The following is an 18,416-nucleotide window of genomic DNA, read 5'->3' on the forward strand; positions in this document are numbered from 1 at the left end:
TCATATTTATTATGCAAGGCTAGGGCCTATAATTGTTCGACCGGAGGAAAAACCAACAAAGGATTCTCTCCAAGGATCAAAAAAGCCCAAGCTTAATCATTTCATTTTTGCTTTATAATTCTTTATTGATTTACTCATTCGATTTCTCTAGTCGTTATTAGCCTTTTTATTCACTATTTATAACAAATCAAATCATGTATCCTTTAAACCACAAACAAATTTAATTGTACTCTTTTTAGAGTAAACAGTTTGGTATCCACCGTGGGGCTAAGGATAATAGTGATATTGTTTTGTTGCTCTAATTACTTTACTTATCATCTTTTAATCTCTGTTACCAGGTAGTTTTTGACAATTACAAACACTAGAAATCAAGCGATGGAGTATAGAACAACGTTAATGCACAAGAAAGAGATCTGGCAACAGGACAAGCAGGGCAAGGAACCATCAAGCCTAGATTTCCCCTTGTGGATCCAAGCATACGGGAAATGATTTAACTCTTAATGATGAGCTCGAAGAAGAAGTGGCAGCTGCAAATCCAGGGTTAGCAAAGATCCTAGACCTACTAGAAAAGCAGTAAAAGGCTATTGCTGATTTGCAAGTAGGATGAAATAATGTTAGAACAAACTTACCCAATACGAATGTTGAGCATGGAGAAAGCAGCAATGAAACCCAAGGTGATAAAACAATGCCGGACATTATGCAATACCTAGAATTCCTTTCCAATCAGTTAGAAAAGAATGAGAAAGAATTAAACGGTCGATTGGATTGAAACGAAAAAAAAATTAAGGCAATCAATTCCCGGATAGACCAGATTCCAGGAGCCCCTTCGGTACTGAAGGGACCGGATTCGAAGAGATATGTGCAGTTGTCGTACCCACCAAATACAACACCTACATTAATCCTAAAGAGGTTCAAAATGCCGGATCTATCCAAATATGATGAGACCAGAGATCCTCAGGAGCATGTGACGACATACACCTGTGCCGTAAAAGGGAATGATATGTAGCCAGATGAGGTTGAATCCTTTCTACTCAATAATTTTGGTGAAACATTGTCCAAAGGGGCAGTGACTTGGTATTCATTGCTTCAGGTGAATTCGATTCATTCTTTTGAAATGCTTGCGGATGCTTTTATCAAAGCACATGCTGGAGCAAAGAAGGTGATAGCAAGGAAGGAAGTTATCTTCAAGATTGCCCCGGGCGATGCTGAGTTACTTCGTAAGTTTGTTATAAGGTTCCAAAAGGAATGGATGCTATTGCCGGTCGTCCCGGCTGAATGGGCAGCAGATGCATTTTCCAAGGTATTAAACCCTCGAAGTTCGAGCACCTCGTAGAAATTAAAAGAAAACCTATTCACTACACCAAAAGAGGCTTTTGGTGGCAATATATTTTCCTTTTAACGGCAATATTTATTGCCACAAAAACATTTACCATCAATTGGTTAATGCCATTATATCCAAGGTCGCTAAAGCCTTTAACGACATTTATTGTTAGGGCTAAAGTTTGGTATTGCCGGTAATAATTGATTCTAGAATATAATTAGCTGCAATTAAGTTATTGTCGCAAATTAATTGCCGCTAAAAGCATATTTTATTGTAGTGATTGGAATTTCCTGCTACAACATGGGCGGATGTTCATAATAGGTATGAATAAAAAAAAAACAAGTGAAAGATGACCAGTTTGGGTTACTGGCTGGATCGACTGGCCAGAGTCGGAACCATGACAAGCCTAGAAGGAATGCTGATCACGATTTCAGATCTGAAACAGAAAGATATCAACCGTATGGACAATAGGAAAGGTCCGGTTCAAGACCAGAACAGAACATAAATAATCAGTATGAAAGACCAATTTCTGACAGAAAGGTAGATTCAAGTCAAGATAGACTGGGGTTGTAGTCTAAATCTACAACAGTTGATTCAGTTACAGACAATATTGAAAATTCGAGGTTATCGAAATATAATTTCAATGTTGATTTAGTAGAATTGGTCGAAGCAATAAGTAAGATTGATGGTGCAAAGTGACCCAGATCAATGAGATCAGATCCCAGTCAGAGGGATATGAGCTTATTTTGCAATTACTATGGAACCCATAGTCATCGAACCGCTAACTACAAGCACCTCAGGGATGAGATTGCACGATTTTTGAAAGATGATAACCTAAAAGGGTAATTATGAGGGTTAGGATTCGTGGTGGAGCTCGTCCTCAAGCCAATGATGTTCCATGGAGCAAATCCACCACATTTGAGGTGCTTTAAGAGGCCTTAAGCGGGTATCTTCACGCAACACACTCATTAATGACAAAGAGCGAGCCTTTGAAGGCCATTGAAGACCTATATGTGAAAATGATCAAGCTATGGAGATAGCTTGGAAGATGGGGGCTAGTTATGCAAATAGTGGCTAATGATGCAAAGAGGATATTATCAAAAGATAAGCCATCATCCTTTGGAGAAGACAACCAAACAAGGCTCTTACTTCATTAAGGGTATTTTTGTAATAAGCTAGTTAGTCTTCTTTAGTACAGTAGTATAAATACTCCACTTAGTTATTTCATTACTTAGTTTTGAATAATGTTGAGATGAATACTTTTAAAGAGCGATAATTTGTTTGGTAGTTTAGTGTAGTGCTAATCTAGTGATTAGTGTTAGTGATAGTTAATTATGGCGAATTCCATTGTTGGATATTGAAACCCTTTTCCATTGATTTCATAGTAGAGTTGTTCATTTGTGGATTCATTTGATTAACTCTTAATTGAATTCAAATAGTATAGGTTCGTTAATAGGAATCGATTAGGAGAGTTTGGATTTCATATATCCAAATTTACCTATAATTCCTTTACTAATTGTGACTTGCTCCTATCCTTCTCTTCTCATCTCAAATTCTTCTTTTATCTTTCAATTCTAGCATTTAGGTTAGATTCCTAGAGTTTCGGTTGTAGGAATCATATCATTTGGTATCAGAGCTTAGGCTAAAGGATTGTTCCTACAATTCTTAATCCTAGGTTCGTCTTATTTTGAAAATCTAAAAAACAAAATTGAAAATTCCCAAGAAAATTCAAAAATTTGGTCTATTGTTCAATTTGAGTGAAATTGAGTGTACATTTGAATTCCTAGAGGTCAAGTCTACCTAGATCTAAAGTTTCAAGGTGTTTGGAAGAGCTTTGGAAAAATCACCATTGTTGAACTTGAAGGTTTTAGAAGAACTTGAAGTTGGTCTTGAAGAATTCGTGGTTGTTTGAGCTTAAAAAGTTTGGGGTTTGTTCTCTAACTTGAGAGAAAGCCACATACAAAATTTGGGGCCATTTCAAGTTGATTGGAAGAATTCACCATTGTTGGGTTTGAAGTTTTGAAGAACTCGAAGAACAAGAAATTTGGGTTAGTTGATTTCAATTTGTATTGGGCTTTGTTCTCTATGTTGAGGAGGATCTAGATTCGAAATTTGGGTTAATTGGACTTGATTAGAAGAAATTGCAAATTTGAAGTTCATAGTGTTCTTGAAGATCTTCATATCTTCATGGGTGTTCTTGCAAAGTTTAGAAACTAACAAAGTGGGATTAGTAATTTGGAGTTTATTTAGAGCTAATTTTTATTGGGGTTTGTTCTCCTAGTCAAAGAGGACTTAAATCCGAAATTTGGGAGAAAAATAAGTTGATTTGGGTATAGATTGAGTTTTGGGTATTCTTAAAGTTCATAGGTCTTCATAAGTTCATCTTGAAGAAGAAGACCAAAGAGAGTGTTTGATCCAAAAGTCTTCAAGTCAAAGGATTGAAAAGTGTTTGTGTGGGCCCAAAACAAAAACAAAAAATCAAAATAACAATTCAGCCCAAAATGTCAAAAAAAAAAAATCCACGTCAGTCGCTGACGTCAATGCCACGTCAACAGACACACCAGTAACCACGTCAACCTGACGCGCCAGGATGCCCAGTCGCACCTGATGGGCGCGTGGGTTCCACATTCAGAGAGTTGTTTTTTTCCAACACTTTGATATTTTTTTTTTAAGTGTTGGCAGATTTTGGTCCAACTTTAGGGGGGCATATCTTTGTGTATATAAGGAGTTACGAGACTCATCACCTATCTAAATTGAAGTTCAGTGAGTCTACTTTCCAAATCAACAAACTGTTCATCAATCGGAGCTCTGTAGAAAAAGTTATGTGTTTTAAAAACACGCTGCAAGCAGCTCCGAATTTTCTAAGTGTTTGGCCAAGGTTTGTTCACTTCTTCTTCTCATTTCTTTGACTGTCCAAGCTAATTAACGACTCGTAATTGTCCTTACTTGTTGTTAACTAGTTCTTGAGTGCAAATTCTTTTCGTACCAATTCTTTCAAGCATTTCTCGTTTTAATTTTGTTGGAACTTCTTTGGCTCTTTCCGTTAGTTTTTGAGTCATCCGTCATTCATTAAATAATAATCCATTCTTCCACAAAGCTTAGCAACCTTGTGAATTGATTTGGGATAAGAGGTTCTTTACCAACTTTGGAAGAAACACTAGGTTGAGAGGTAAGGTGAGTGCGAATATGAGTGACGTGAGGAATTTTTGCTACTAAGTAGGGTATAGAGGCGTGCATGGCTCAACTTGTGCAAGAAAGAGAGAACCTATTCGTTGCAAATGTGCAAAATTCCACGTGGAGTGGCCAACCTTGTGTCCAAAATCTAATGAAGAAGGTTACTTCGAATGAGAACACAAGTTGGATGAGATTTTTGAAAGTTACCACTACTTGAAAAAAAAAGAAAGTGGAGCAAGCTTCTAGAACCCTCAAAGGGATTCTTATAAAGCATTCGGAGCATGAGAAAGGAAGGGGGAACCCAATTGAGACTTGGAGTGCCTTAAATGAATTTTGGAGGTGTCGCTTTATCAATCCATATGGAAAGAAAAAAGACACCAAGCACATTCCTAATCTTTCGAAGGGCATTTTGGGAGCTCATTCCCTTTCCGAAAAACATGAGAGATACAAAATTGAGAGAAGTAAGGGAGAGCTATGTGACAACTCTAGAGCGGAAAAAGGAGAGGTTGTGCGGAGTGACGAGAGGGAGTTGTCACAACATCATTCCAACCTATTTACTTCTTCATCTTGTTGTGAAGACTCTTTTGTAGATACTCAAGGAGATAAATTACTAAAGAAGTCTTCATGTGAAAAACTTCCCTGCTTGAAAGAAAGAATGGAGCCCAAGACCATCCCTCCAATTGGTCAAGTGAGCTTACCATTGGTAGCTTAAGGTAAAGAAGATCCTTTGAATACACATCGAGGTAAAGAATCTTATCCTAATACTCCTACTTCTTTGAGTGATCTTGATGCCGAATTGAGTATGAAAGATAGTTTACCATGCATTGAGCTTAATGATTCTTTACCATGTGTTGAGCTTAATTGGTCTTTGATGAATATTGACAATGTTGTTGATAGGGGTGTTCCAACACTAGTTGATCCTATTGATGACCGAATTGAATCTTCTTGTGAGGTCAATTTGTATCCACCTAGTGTTGACACTTGTGAATTGAATGTTAGTACATTGTCATGTGAGATGATAGCTCACACACTAGTTGATCCTAGCAATGGCCGAATTGATTCTTCTAGCAAGATTAATTTGAGTCCAACTACTGTGGGTACTTGTGTTAATCAACTTGCTTGTAATGTTAATCCACTATTTGAGGAATTTTGTGTCATGCTTAATGAACCTCACATTAGTGATGATCTTGAACTAGTTGATAATATGAATGATTATGAATATAACACATCACCTTTGCTGCGGGTCAAGCTGTAGAGGGTATCGCGAGACAGCCTGAGGCAGAGGGAAAAATACGAGGTACGCTATTGCTTAGTCTAGCTTTTATGGAAGCTTTAACAATTTATGGACTGGTTGTAGCATTAGCACTTTTATTTGAAAATCCTTTTGTTTAATCTAAGATTAGAGCTTATGAATATAACACATCACCTTTGTTTGATACATATGAAGATGAGTCTCTTGATCTTACTTTATTGACATTTGATGAGACACAAGGTTGTGATAGTGTTGTGTTCCATGTAGAGGGTTATGACAATGATTCTTTTGAGAGTAAAATTACATGCTTTGATTCTCAACCCTTAGTTGGTTATTCTCTCCTTAAGGATAATGTGCTCATGATAATGAGGTGAGTATTGATAGTGAGTTGCATGGTTACATGTTTTGTGGTAAGGAAGGTGTAGCCACATTTGAGGGCTACAAAGTCTATGGGAACCCGCTACGGGACAATGATCCTCCTCCTTGTGATGGGAACCTCCTCTTGGGGGGAAAAACATTAAATGTGATCCACCAGACATAAACTTCTTTAAGCTTAACATTGACGGGGCTTCCAAATCGAACCCTGGTAAAGGAGGAATCGGTGGAGAATTCAGGGACAGCAATAAGAAATGGATTTTTGGATTTAACATGGGAATCCATTATGCCACTAATATATACATGGAAAGACTGGCCCTTCTTCACGAGTTGAAAATTGCTATTCAAAGGACCTGCTTCCTCTAAAGATCGAAACTAACTATAAAGAACTCATAAATATGTTATTTAACAAGTCTTTTTCCACCAAATTTGCTTGATGATTATAGGTACCTATTGCTTAAAGCAGGAAGGACATCAATCAAATACATTTATAGGGAAGCTAACAGAATTGCTGACATATGAGCTAAGATACTTTTTGGAGGCTTGATGATGTACCCCCCCCCCCCCCCCCCCCCCACACACACATTTGTTATTTCTCTAAGAGATGGAATGGATACTATGTTGCCTAGGCTAGTCTCTATGTAATGACTCTTAAGTTTGATTAATGAATAAAATATCCTATTTACCAAAAAAAAAACTTCCATCTTTCCTGGTTGCTGTGTGTTTTCGAGGATTTGCTCAAGGCTAACACTATGTAATACAGATTCATTAAAAGTTTTTAAAAAAAAAGAAGCAAACATTGTTAGAAAAATATCCAGTAGATATATTTCAAAACAATACATTCAAAAGATAATTATTATATGAGGTATAACTGCATATATAAATATTATTTAGTTCTCACAAAAAATTATACGAGATATATAAATTCATTATACAAAATATAATGAATTATACGAGGTACATAAGTTTATTATACAAGGTATAGTAAAATTATACAAGGTATATAAAATATCTTATATAAGGTGTAACAAAATTATACAAATGATATTCTATATGTAACAATTTTATTATACTCTAGCCATTGCTCGCCGTGTTGAATCAAAACTATGATTTTATTCTCCCTCAATGAATAATGAAAGCAAACTAGGGAAGACGTAAAAAAGGAAAATAAAAACCGGCAATATAGGAAGTAGAAAGGGGGAACCTATAAAAGCAGTTATAGAAAATATCGTACTAGCAAAAAATAGGAAGATGATGGCAAAAAAATAGGAAGATAATGTAATGGGTTATTGTTGACATGATTTACCGATGATTTCCTTATATGTAGGCTGTAGCAATATGTTATAACTCCTTATCTGACATTTGAATGGTAATTGTAATTAACTTCTAAGAGTATGTAAACTTTTTATATTATTGTATATTCACGTTTCTTCCCTTTCTAATATAGTAGAAACTGTTATCATTACTGTTATCATTCTAATTATCTCCAATTATTTTTTAACATAATTATCGAAAATTAAATTACAAAGCGTCAAAGCCGTGAGAAGTATGTATCGAAAGGAACAATAAAGTCAAGTGATCAGGTTCACTGGATGAATATATATGCTGAACAGATTCACTGGATGAATAAGGAGACTTCTATATTTAGACAGAAAGCCAGGATTAAATGGCAAGAAGAAGGAGATAGTAACACTAAATATTTCCATAGTGTTATAAGGCATAAGAGGAAAAAAACTCATATATACAGGATCAAAAATGAGCTTGATGAATGGATCCAAGGGGATGACAGAATTGCTGATGCTGCCATCAGACACTTCCATAGATTGTTCTCTCAACCTGATCAACTTAATGAGTTCAAGATTCTGGAAAATATTGATAATCTTGTGACAAGTGAGGATAATGAGAGTCTGGTTGCTGTCCCAAGCATGGATGAAACCTTTCAAGCTATTATTCTCTTGGATCCTGATAGTGCCCCTGGGCCTGATGGATTTAATGGAAGATTTTACCAAGCTACCTGGGATATTATCAAGGAGGATGTCCCATAACATGGTTAAAGATTTCTTTAGAGGGGGGAAACTGACCAAGTTTTTTACCCACACCTGCCTAATACTTTTACCTAAGGTGGATTCCCCTAGCAAGTTCTCTCAGATGAGGCCCATTAGTTTGAGCAACTTCTCAAACAAGATTATCTCCAAGATCATCTCCAACAGATTGACTAACATACTCCCTAAGTTGATCTCTCAGAATCAGACTGGGTTTATTAAGGGCAGACTGATCACTGAAAATGTCTTACTAACTTAAGAATTTGTCCAGGATATCAATAAGAACAACAAATATGGGAACATTGTCATGAAGCTTGATATGGCTAAGGCCTATGATAAAGTCTCTTGGCTTTTTCTCAAATCTACCCTCAGGCAAATGGGATTTTCTGAAGTTTTCATAGACATCATACATAGACTCATTTCTGAGGTATGGTACTCAGTCATGATCAATGGTATGAGGCATGGTTTCTTCCATTCTACCAGAGGCCTTAAGAAGGGTGACCCTCTATCACTTGGACTTTTTGTACTGGCTGCTGAAACCTTGTCTAAGGCTCTAAATCAACTCCACAACAAAGAAAGGTATATAGGCTACACTACGCAACAAAAGGGGCCTCTGATTAATCACTTATGCTATGCTGATGACATTGTCATCTTCACATCTGGGAACAAGAGAAGTATCAAAATGATCACCAAGATTTTGAAACAATATGAGAAGGAATCTGGTCAAGAAATCAACATAGACAAGAGTGTGTTTTTGACTGCTACTAACTCTCCTGAAGCTAGAAGAAGAATGATTGGTAGAACTACTGGCTACAAACATCAGTTTTTTCCTATGAAGTACTTAGGATGTCCTATCTTCCCTAGGAGGAAAAGACTCTCATATTTTTCTGACATTGTTAAAAGTGTCATGAACAAGGCTCAAGGATGGCAAGGTAATATTCTATCATCTGGGGGAAGAGCAACTATTATTAAGCATGTCTTACAGTTTCAAACTCTTCATACACTAGCTGCAATGTCACCCCCTAAAGGAATCATAAAACAGCTTGAAAAATATTTTGCTGATTTTTTCTGGGGGCAGACTGACAACAAAAAGAGATATCATTGGAGTTCTTGGGCAAACATGTGTTACCCTCAAGTTGAAGGGGGCATAGGCTTCAAAAGTATTAGTGACATTTGTAAGGTTTTTGCCTCCAAAAGATGGTGGAGACTGAGAGTAGAAAATAACATATGGGCTCAGTTTATGATGGCAAAATACTGTCAAAGAGGTCATGTGGTTACAAGAAATGTACAAGGATATCAATCTTTCATCTGGAAAGAACTTTTGAGAATTAAATCTGAGGCTGAACCACACATCTTATGGAGGATAAATGAAGCTAAAGTGTCCTTCTAGTGGGACAATTGGACAGGTCTTGGCCCACTAGCTATCTATCACCACTCTGGGAGCAATCCGGGTACTCTTATGGTGGCAGACTGTCTAGTAGGAGATAACTAGGACATGGAATACATTACAAAGCTTATTCCACCTGATATCGGCTATGTCATTCAGAAGGTGGACATAGGGCAAAGAGACAAGGTTGATCAAGCCATCTGGATGGATAATCCATCAGGAAAATTCACATGTGCCAGTGCTTTTCAGGTCCTAAGGAAAAGGCAGCCTGAATCTCCTATCTGGAGGTGTATATGGAATAAAATAAACCCCTTTAAAATGGCCTTTATCAGCTGGAGAATTATCAAGAAGAAGATGCCCATGTATGATAGAATTAAGAACTTCTCTAATGAATCTGATCCTATGTGTATTTGCTGTAATGATCCTAAAGAGGAGAGTATGCTACATGTCTTCATTGAAGGGGAGTTAGCTAAGAAGGTCTGGGAATTTTTTGGAGACTCTTTGGGTATTAAGATACAGAATCAGACGATTCAAGCAAGGTTCTTAACATGGTGGAATTTTAACACTAATAACTCCATGTTGAGAGTGGCATACTAGTGCATCCCTGTCTTAATCTGTTGGGAGTTGTGGAAAGCTTGGAGTTCTGTCAGATATGGAAACAAGAAATATTATGAGGCCAAGATTTATTATGAAGTGGCTCAGCATGTGAAGGGCATCATGAACAAGAAAGGCTATTTGAGAGACAACTGGAGCAGGATATGTAGTAGTATGGAAGCTCACAAAGCAGTGTTAACTAGCTTTCCTGTCGTTTGGAGCAAACCACTAGTGAATACTATCAAGATAAACACTGATGGAAGCAACATGGTACTTTGCAACAAAGCAGGAATTGGGGGAATTGCTAGAAACTCTAGAGGAGACATTATTATGGCTTTTGCTAAAGCAGTACAATTTTGCTCTATTAATAGTGCTGAAATCCAGGCTGCAAGTTTTGGTATAAACTGGTTGAACCATAACGATATTAACAATGGTATTATAGAGGTGGATTCAATCCTAGTGGTGAAGTGGCTAGATGGTGAATATAGCATCCCCTGGGAATTCTTGAAGGAGATAGAAGCCTTGAAAAGGATTATAGACAAAAGAAGAATCAAAGTGCAACATTGTTTCAGGAAAGCAAACACAGTAGCTGATTCTTTAGCTAAATTTGGCAGCAACACACAGTTTAGTTTCATTGCTAACTTGTATTATACGATGCAGGAAATCCCAAGGCAGGCTAGGGGAGCAGTGAGGATGGATAAAGCTCAACTAGCAAACTTCAGAATCAGAACTAGGAGAAGAACATGAAGTACATACAGGAGTGGAAAAGGAGAAGCAGCAGTCAGATCAACATGGAAGCTATTAATCCAATGCATAGGAGGGAGCGTGATTTTTTGGACAAACTATTAACTATTTTTGCTGGACTACTGGCAGCACCTTCACTAAGAATGTGGTGCAAGTCCTATGTAAAATAAGTAGGTTGTTTTTGTACTATAGTTATGATGTCCCGTGAGTTGTTAGTATAATGAGAACATAACTAATTAGAATACTATCTAATTAGTAGTGTTCTTCTAGCTCATAGGGGTAGATATAAGAGAGGAGGTCCTTACAAATGTTAACGAGGGAGTCATGGCGTAGCCCTCCTCCCATGTATATTTTTGCTAATCTTATTAACAAGATAGGGGTCAATGCCAAACCCCCAATGGCCATACACAACGGTAGTCTATGGAATTGGTTTAATATAAAAAAATAAAAAATAAAAAAAAGGTGATCAGGTCCCTTTGCCTTTAGTCCATTCACGTGCTGTGGTTTATGTTTGCTAGCGGCTTCCTGCTTATGTCTTTGTTTAATGAGTTTAAGTTTTTGTATAGTGTTTAAAATATATTTATACAAAAATTTATCTAGAAGGTATATCATTACATGTAATCTTTTTTAAAGGCACGATTGGTAACTTGTAATAAATGATAATTGGTTCAATTAAATTAATGTTATAATATTACATTATTGATGTATGTAACTTAAATTCTTATTTAATTAATTGTATATGCATGTGCTGAAACTTGAAAGAAATTAAGTTTTTCGCCAAAATAAAAAAAAGAGAGAGAAAGAGTTTAAGTTCTGGACTAATTAAGTAAAAATATAATTACACAATCAAATTATTTAAAAAATAATTATAATAATTATAATTACTACGTAAGCATTTGTTGATAACTACAAAATGGGGAGAAAATACAGAAGCAGGCTGGAAATTGGACCCTTGGTGGAAGACATGGGACTTCCATCATTGAAAGGAAAGCTAACAAAAGGACAAAAATAGCATATATCAGCACTTTGTCCCAAGCAGCAATCTTTAAATATATTAATAGCATAAACTGAGTAGCACTAAAGTTTATGGAATAGGCCACACGGTGCTTGCTTTCTCCACCCGAGAAGGCTCGTAAGAAACCTCATCACACTTCCAGTCTCAAATTTCTGCTCTTTATAACAAATCCTCCACACACTCTTTTTCCACTCAACTCAATTTTCTTTTTACTTTGGATTCTCCGAGAATTTGAACAAATATAGCTGAAATTCTTTTGTTTCACTAGAAGGACAAAAATGGCTTTACCGCAAGAGACTTGTAGCACACTTGATTCGATTAGGCAACATCTTCTTGATGATTTTCAATTCAAGGAACATTATATCCCTGAAACTAACCAAAGTTCTGAATCTCTGGACAGAACTTTCTCTTTTGAAACAACATTCAACTCATGTGCGAACACCGTTCAAAGTTCCAATCTTGAATTCTCAAAAACAGAGTTCGATTGCTTTTTCGAGTTTAAGAAAAAACCAAAAGTGTCAGCTGGCCGTATCAGTTCGAATTCTCCAAAGCAAAGGAGCTTCAAAGAACGGAAGCCTCCTCTGAACATTGCGATACCCACGAAGCCAGTTGTTCAGAAAGTGGAAGTTTCCATGGAGCACTACAGAGGAGTTAGGCAACGGCCGTGGGGAAAGTTCGCGGCGGAGATTCGCGACCCCAACCGAAAGGGGACTCGGGTTTGGTTAGGAACATTCGACACCGCCATTGATGCGGCCAAGGCTTATGACTGGGCGGCGTTTAGACTTAGAGGCAGCAAAGCAATACTGAATTTCCGTCTTGAAGTTGCTAACTTTAAGCAACAAAATGATGTTGAGATTCACCCACAGCAAGTGAACTCGGGAAGAAAAAGGGTGAGAGAAACTGAGCTAGTAGTTATCAAGAAAGAAATGAAAAGAGAAGAAGAAAGAGTTATCCCGACGACGGCAGCTCCATTAACGCCGTCTAGTTGGTCGACGATTTGGGACTGTGGAGACGGAAAGGGTATTTATGAGGTGCCGCCACTATCACCATTGTCTCCACATATGGGATATTCACAACTTTTAATGATGTAAATAAAGGACAACTGTGTGATTTAATATGAAATGTCAGTATTCAGTAGATGAAGGATAAATATATGGCACCTGACTATAAAAAGTCTCAGGTGATTTCTCTATAAAAAGATGTAGGGGTAGGCTAGCTAGGGTAATTATGATTCAATAGGAGATGGAGAAGATGGTGGTGTGTCTTGGCCTTTCTTAATTTCTTTGATTAAGTTTTATTTTGTGTAAAAGCGTCAGTTAGAAATCTGTTCGATTGGTTTATTCATTTCTCTGGGCTGGAAGTCTGGAACTGTGAAATCATAGACCTCCTTAAGATTCAGCAAGAACTATGTATGCCTGTACATATATAACTCCTTTATCTCTCTCTCCCTCTCTGTATTTTTTTTTTTTTTTTGGCTGTCTTTAATAAGAAGAGTATTAAATTTTGTTATTTAGTTTTTCTAAATTCTTAACACCAACATTCGACTTCGCATATTTAAAATCATAAAATTCATAAGATATTTTGATACATTATATACGTCTTTAGTTTAAATCACAAGATTAAAAAAAGAATTAATTTTTAAATTACAGATACGATCAAACTAAGACATATAAAATAACAACAACATACTCAGTGTATCCCACAAGTGGGGTTTAGGGAAGGTAAGGTGTACGCAGACCTTACCCTACCTTTGTGAGGTAGATGTTAGAAAAGAATAACGGGCAAGAACAAAGAATTGCGTACCTTTCAATTGCAGCAGAAGTTGTTGATCTTACCACCAAAGAAATTTGCCCTAAGTCTACTTTGAATCACTAGGAAACAAAGTCGATATCACAAAGAAATGTCTTCTCAGTTCTTGGGTGTTTGTCGGAGATATTTTATATATCCAATTCTCTGTCAAAGAAGAAGAAAGCGTAACCCAAAGAGAAAACCTTGACTCCTATTTAAAAGAGGAGTTATGTTACATCTCGGGGAATTCAGACTTGCGGCGTTGTGAGTAGACTATCACGAGCTTAAGGTGAACACGAAGTCCCTATAAGATTAAGGAGAGTATTTGATAGCTTTAAGTGCGTACCATAAGATTTTGAAGTTATATGAATCGATGGAACGAAGTTCGTCAAAGGAAGTGAAATGCAAGGCGTGTTTGGAAAGGTTGTCGCAATAGTTGATTTGATGTGTATTTAGAAATGTCTTGAGGGGCTGCTATAGGGCCTCTTAGATGGTTAATGAAGTGCTCTATAAGTGTTAATAAGTTCGATAAGGATTGGAAGTTGAACGAATCGACGAGAATGAGTTTCGGAAATTTACGGATTGTACGACCATTTATACGGATCGTATAATTTATACGGCCCGTATATGGTCAGTAGATTATTTCCAGAATGGGTGGGAGCCCTGGTTGGATTATACGGTCCAATTATAAGGACCGTATAATTGGCCGTATATCCAGGTCGGGCCATAATTCTTTTTAGTTATATATGGCCACCCTTGTTCATATATTTCATTTCTCACTTTCCCCCAAGTCTTGAAAGCTCTAAAAACCCTTCTCCAAGCATATTCCACCCAAACCCAAGAGAAATCAAAGATCAAATAGCAAGAATCAAGGTATTCATGTGTTGGAAGACTCACTAGGGTTAGTAGACTTCAAGAATTTCTTGGGTATTGAAGCTAGGGTTTTCATACAAGTTGATAACTTGCTCCAAAGCTCATTCTTATGAGATAAAAGGTTAGTTTTCATGCTTATTTCATGTTATTAAGAATGCTTAGTTGTTGCATAACTTGGGTGAAAGGAGAAAGTAGAAAATGAGGTCTAAATGTAGATTTCATGATGGTTTTGAGTAGTAAACTAACTTGAGTCATGATTCTTAGTATGCTATGGATATAATCTTGTTATGAAGGGTATTAATAATGACAAGGAAGTGTTGTATGAAATTGTGCAAAGGGTTGGTGTGAAAGTGTTGATATAAGTTGAAAGTGAGAATGAATTTTGAGACTTAATGGAATATGACCACTTGATTATGATATTGTGAATGTTATTATATATGGTGGAAGTCGATGAAATAGGGGAAATGCTGCCCAATTTTCGTTAGCTCATGAATTATTCTAGTTTGAATTTAAGAGTGTCTTTAAGGCTTAACCATGATATGAATCCTTCTAAAGGTAGATTTCTCAAGCTTTGGTGGTGAACGTTAATTAGTTAAGAAGACAAAAAAGTATGTAAGGCTAACCCTTCTTTCCTTAAGGCATGATCCCATTGTTGTATACCTTCACGTGAGTTCCATAATATCTTCCAAAATGACCTCATTCCTAGAATCACTAAAGCTTATGATTCTTGATATTATCACAATACCATTAGTCTCATTCTAGGATAGTTGATTCTCTAAGGAAGGATATAATGAAAATGATCATGATGATGAAGATGTTGAGGATACTTATGTACTCCTATGTGTATATGTATGTATATATGTATGGCCACTATGTAGCACCGAGCCCGTATGGCTGGGTATGATATTCATTGCGCGCACACCACTACAGTTAGGTACAGATACCACTGAGCCTTGGTAGGGCCAGGTATGTATAACACCGAGCCTTGTCATGGCCGGGTACGTGAGACACCCAAACTTTATGTTCGGGTATGGTACTACTATGTATGTAAGCATATGTAATGGAAGATTCCTATTAGAAAAGGGTAAGAAAATATGGAACGTCGCTAGAGGTACAAATGGCTCTATCATCCCATGACTCTTCTATCTTATGTTATTTCTCATGCTTCTATTATGTTATTAATTATGCTTTACATACTCAAGACATTATTCGTACTGACATCCTTTTGTTTGTGGACGCTGCGTCATGCCCGCAGGTGGACAGGGAGATAAACTTGATCCATAGACTGCTCGTTCAGAGACTGCATAGAGGAGCTCCATTTGATTCAGAGTTGCAGTGGTTAGTATTATTCTTTTGTGTACATACATATGGGCATGACGAGATCTTTATGATGTTACATACCCTCATTAGAGGCTCGTAGACAGCGGTGTATAGCTAGATGTCTTTTAGCCTTGTCGGCTCATATTTTGTATATTATTTTGTTAGCCTCGTCGGCTTGTATATATGTACATGGGCATAGTTGTTAATGTTGATAAAAGTATCTTTTCCCATGAGATCCGTATTATTGATGTACATGAATCAGGAGTAGGCCATGTGGCTCACCTAGATGTGAATGTAAATGTACGATGAGAGCTACATATGTAGCTGAAGATTATGCGAAGCTTTATGTTAAAGAAATAGCACAACTTCATGGTGTTCCAATATCTATTATCTCCGATAGAGGGACTCAGTTTACGGCTAATTTTTGGAAATATTTTCAGGAAGGTTAAGGGACTCAAGTGAGTCTTAGCACAACATTCCATCCACAGACTGATGGACAAGCTAAGCGTACCATCCAAACTCTTAAGGATATGCTATGAGCTTGTGTATTGGATTTTGGAGGTAGTTGGGATGGTCACTTACCACTTATTGAATCTGCTTATAACAACAATTATCATTCTAGCATCCAAATGGCCCCATATGAGGCTCTATATGGGTGCAAGTGCAGATCACCAATTGGGTGGTTCGAAGTAGGAGAGGCTAAATTGATAGGACCAGACTTGGTCCAACAAGCTACAAAAAAATTTAAGCTCATATAGGATCGACTATTAACAGCTCAGAGTCACTAGAAATCTTATGCATATAATCGTCGACAAGATTTAGAGTTTCAAGTGAAAGACTGGGTATTCTTGAAGGTGTTGCCAATGAAGGGCGTTATGAGATTTGGCAAAAAGGGCAAGCTTAGTCCTCGGTATATTGGGCCTTATGAGATTGTACGCAAGGTAGGCCAAGTGGCTTATGAATTAGATCTACCTCTTGATTTGGAGTCAGTTCACCCGGTTTCCATGTATTGATGCTTCGCAAGTCCATTGGAGACCTTTCTAGAATTGTACTCGTAGATGATGTCCAAGTCACTAAACAATTGTCTTATGAAGAAATTCCCATTGTCATTCTAGACAGGCAAGTACGGAGACTCAGAACAAAAGATGTAGCTTCAGTTAAAGTTTTATGGAGAAATAATAATAGAGAGGAAATGACTTGGGAACCGGAAGAAGACATGAAGTTCAGGTACCCACATTTATTTCCACCTCCAGAAGCAACTCAGGCAGAGATGCCATTGTCCTCAGGTATGTAGTGCTTTCTTTAATGCTTTCTTGGTCGTGTGTGGCCATGGTTGTTGATGTTGTTGTTATAGCCCTATGAGGCGATATATTTTGGGTTGCTGTGACAGGGTGGTAGTGCCATATTACAGGGGAAACTTTAGCAATTTTTTTGTAGAATCCCCAAAAATCTAACATTTGAGGACGAAAGTTTCTAAGGGGGGAAGAATGTTACATCTCGGGGATTTTGGACTTGTGGCATTGTGAGTAGACTATCACGAGCTTAAGGTGAACACGAAGTCCCTATAAGATTAAGGAGAGTATTTGACAGCTTTATGTGCGTACCATAAGATTTTGAAATTATATGAATCGATGGAACGAAGTTCGTCAAAGGAAGTGAAACGTAAGGCGTGTTTTTAAAGGTTGTCGCAATAGTTGATTTGATGCGTATTTAGAAATGTCTTGAGGGATTGCTATAGAGGGACTGCTATAGATACTCTTAGATGGTTAATGAAGTGCTATATAAGTGTTAATAAGGTTCCATAAGGATTGGAAGTTGAAGGAATCGACGAGAATGAGTTTTGAAAATTTACGGATTGTACGACCATTTATACGGCCCGTATAATTTATACAGCCCGTATAATTTATATAGCCCGTATAATGGTCCGTAGATTATTTCCAGAATGGGGTGGATCCCTGGTTGGATTATACAGTCCAATTATAAGGACTGTATAATTTATACGGCCCGTATAATTGGCCGTATATCCGGGTCGGGCCATAATTCTTTTTAGTTATATATGGCCACCCTTGTTCATTTATTTCATTTCTCACTTTCCCCCAAGTCTTGAAAGCTCTAAAAACCCTTCTCCAAGCATATTCCACCCAAACCCAAGAGAAATCAAAGATCAAATAGCAAGAATCAAGGTATTCATGTGTTGGAAGATTCACTAGGGTTAGTAGACTTCAAGAATTTCTTGGGTATTGAAGCTAGGGTTTTCATACAAGTTGATAACTTTCTCCAAAGCTCATTCTTATGAGATAAAAGGTTAGTTTTCATGCTTATTTCATGTTATTAAGAATGCTTAGTTGTTGCATAACTTGGGTGAAAGGAGAAAGTAGAAAATGAGGTCTAAATGTAGATTTCATGATGGTTTTGAGTAGTAAACTAACTTGAGTCATGATTCTTAGTATGCTATGGATATAATCTTGTTATGAAGGGTATTAATAATGACAAGGAAGTGTTGTATGAAATTGTGCAAAGGGTTGGTGTGA

General features: G+C 37.2%; 2 protein-coding genes across 2 annotated transcripts; both read left to right on the forward strand.

Moving 5' to 3' along the window:
* Nucleotides 1–9,659: 9,659 nt before the first annotated feature.
* LOC132631065 (uncharacterized) lies at nt 9,660–10,892 on the forward strand. The gene is made up of 2 exons (XM_060346664.1): nt 9,660–10,090; nt 10,202–10,892. The coding sequence occupies exons 1-2, from the start codon at nt 9,660–9,662 to the stop codon at nt 10,890–10,892; spliced, it is 1,122 nt and encodes a 373-aa protein (XP_060202647.1).
* A 963-nt stretch (nt 10,893–11,855) lies between these two features.
* On the forward strand, nt 11,856–13,309 carry LOC132631670 (ethylene-responsive transcription factor 5-like). Its single transcript, XM_060347336.1, has one exon. It carries the CDS (start codon nt 12,183–12,185, stop codon nt 12,993–12,995), a length of 813 nt encoding a protein of 270 aa, XP_060203319.1. The 5' UTR covers nt 11,856–12,182; the 3' UTR covers nt 12,996–13,309.
* The last annotated feature ends 5,107 nt before the right edge of the window (nt 13,310–18,416 follow it).

Source organism: Lycium barbarum, chromosome 3 (assembly GCF_019175385.1).
Source record: "Lycium barbarum isolate Lr01 chromosome 3, ASM1917538v2, whole genome shotgun sequence".
Taxonomy (NCBI): domain Eukaryota; kingdom Viridiplantae; phylum Streptophyta; class Magnoliopsida; order Solanales; family Solanaceae; genus Lycium; species Lycium barbarum.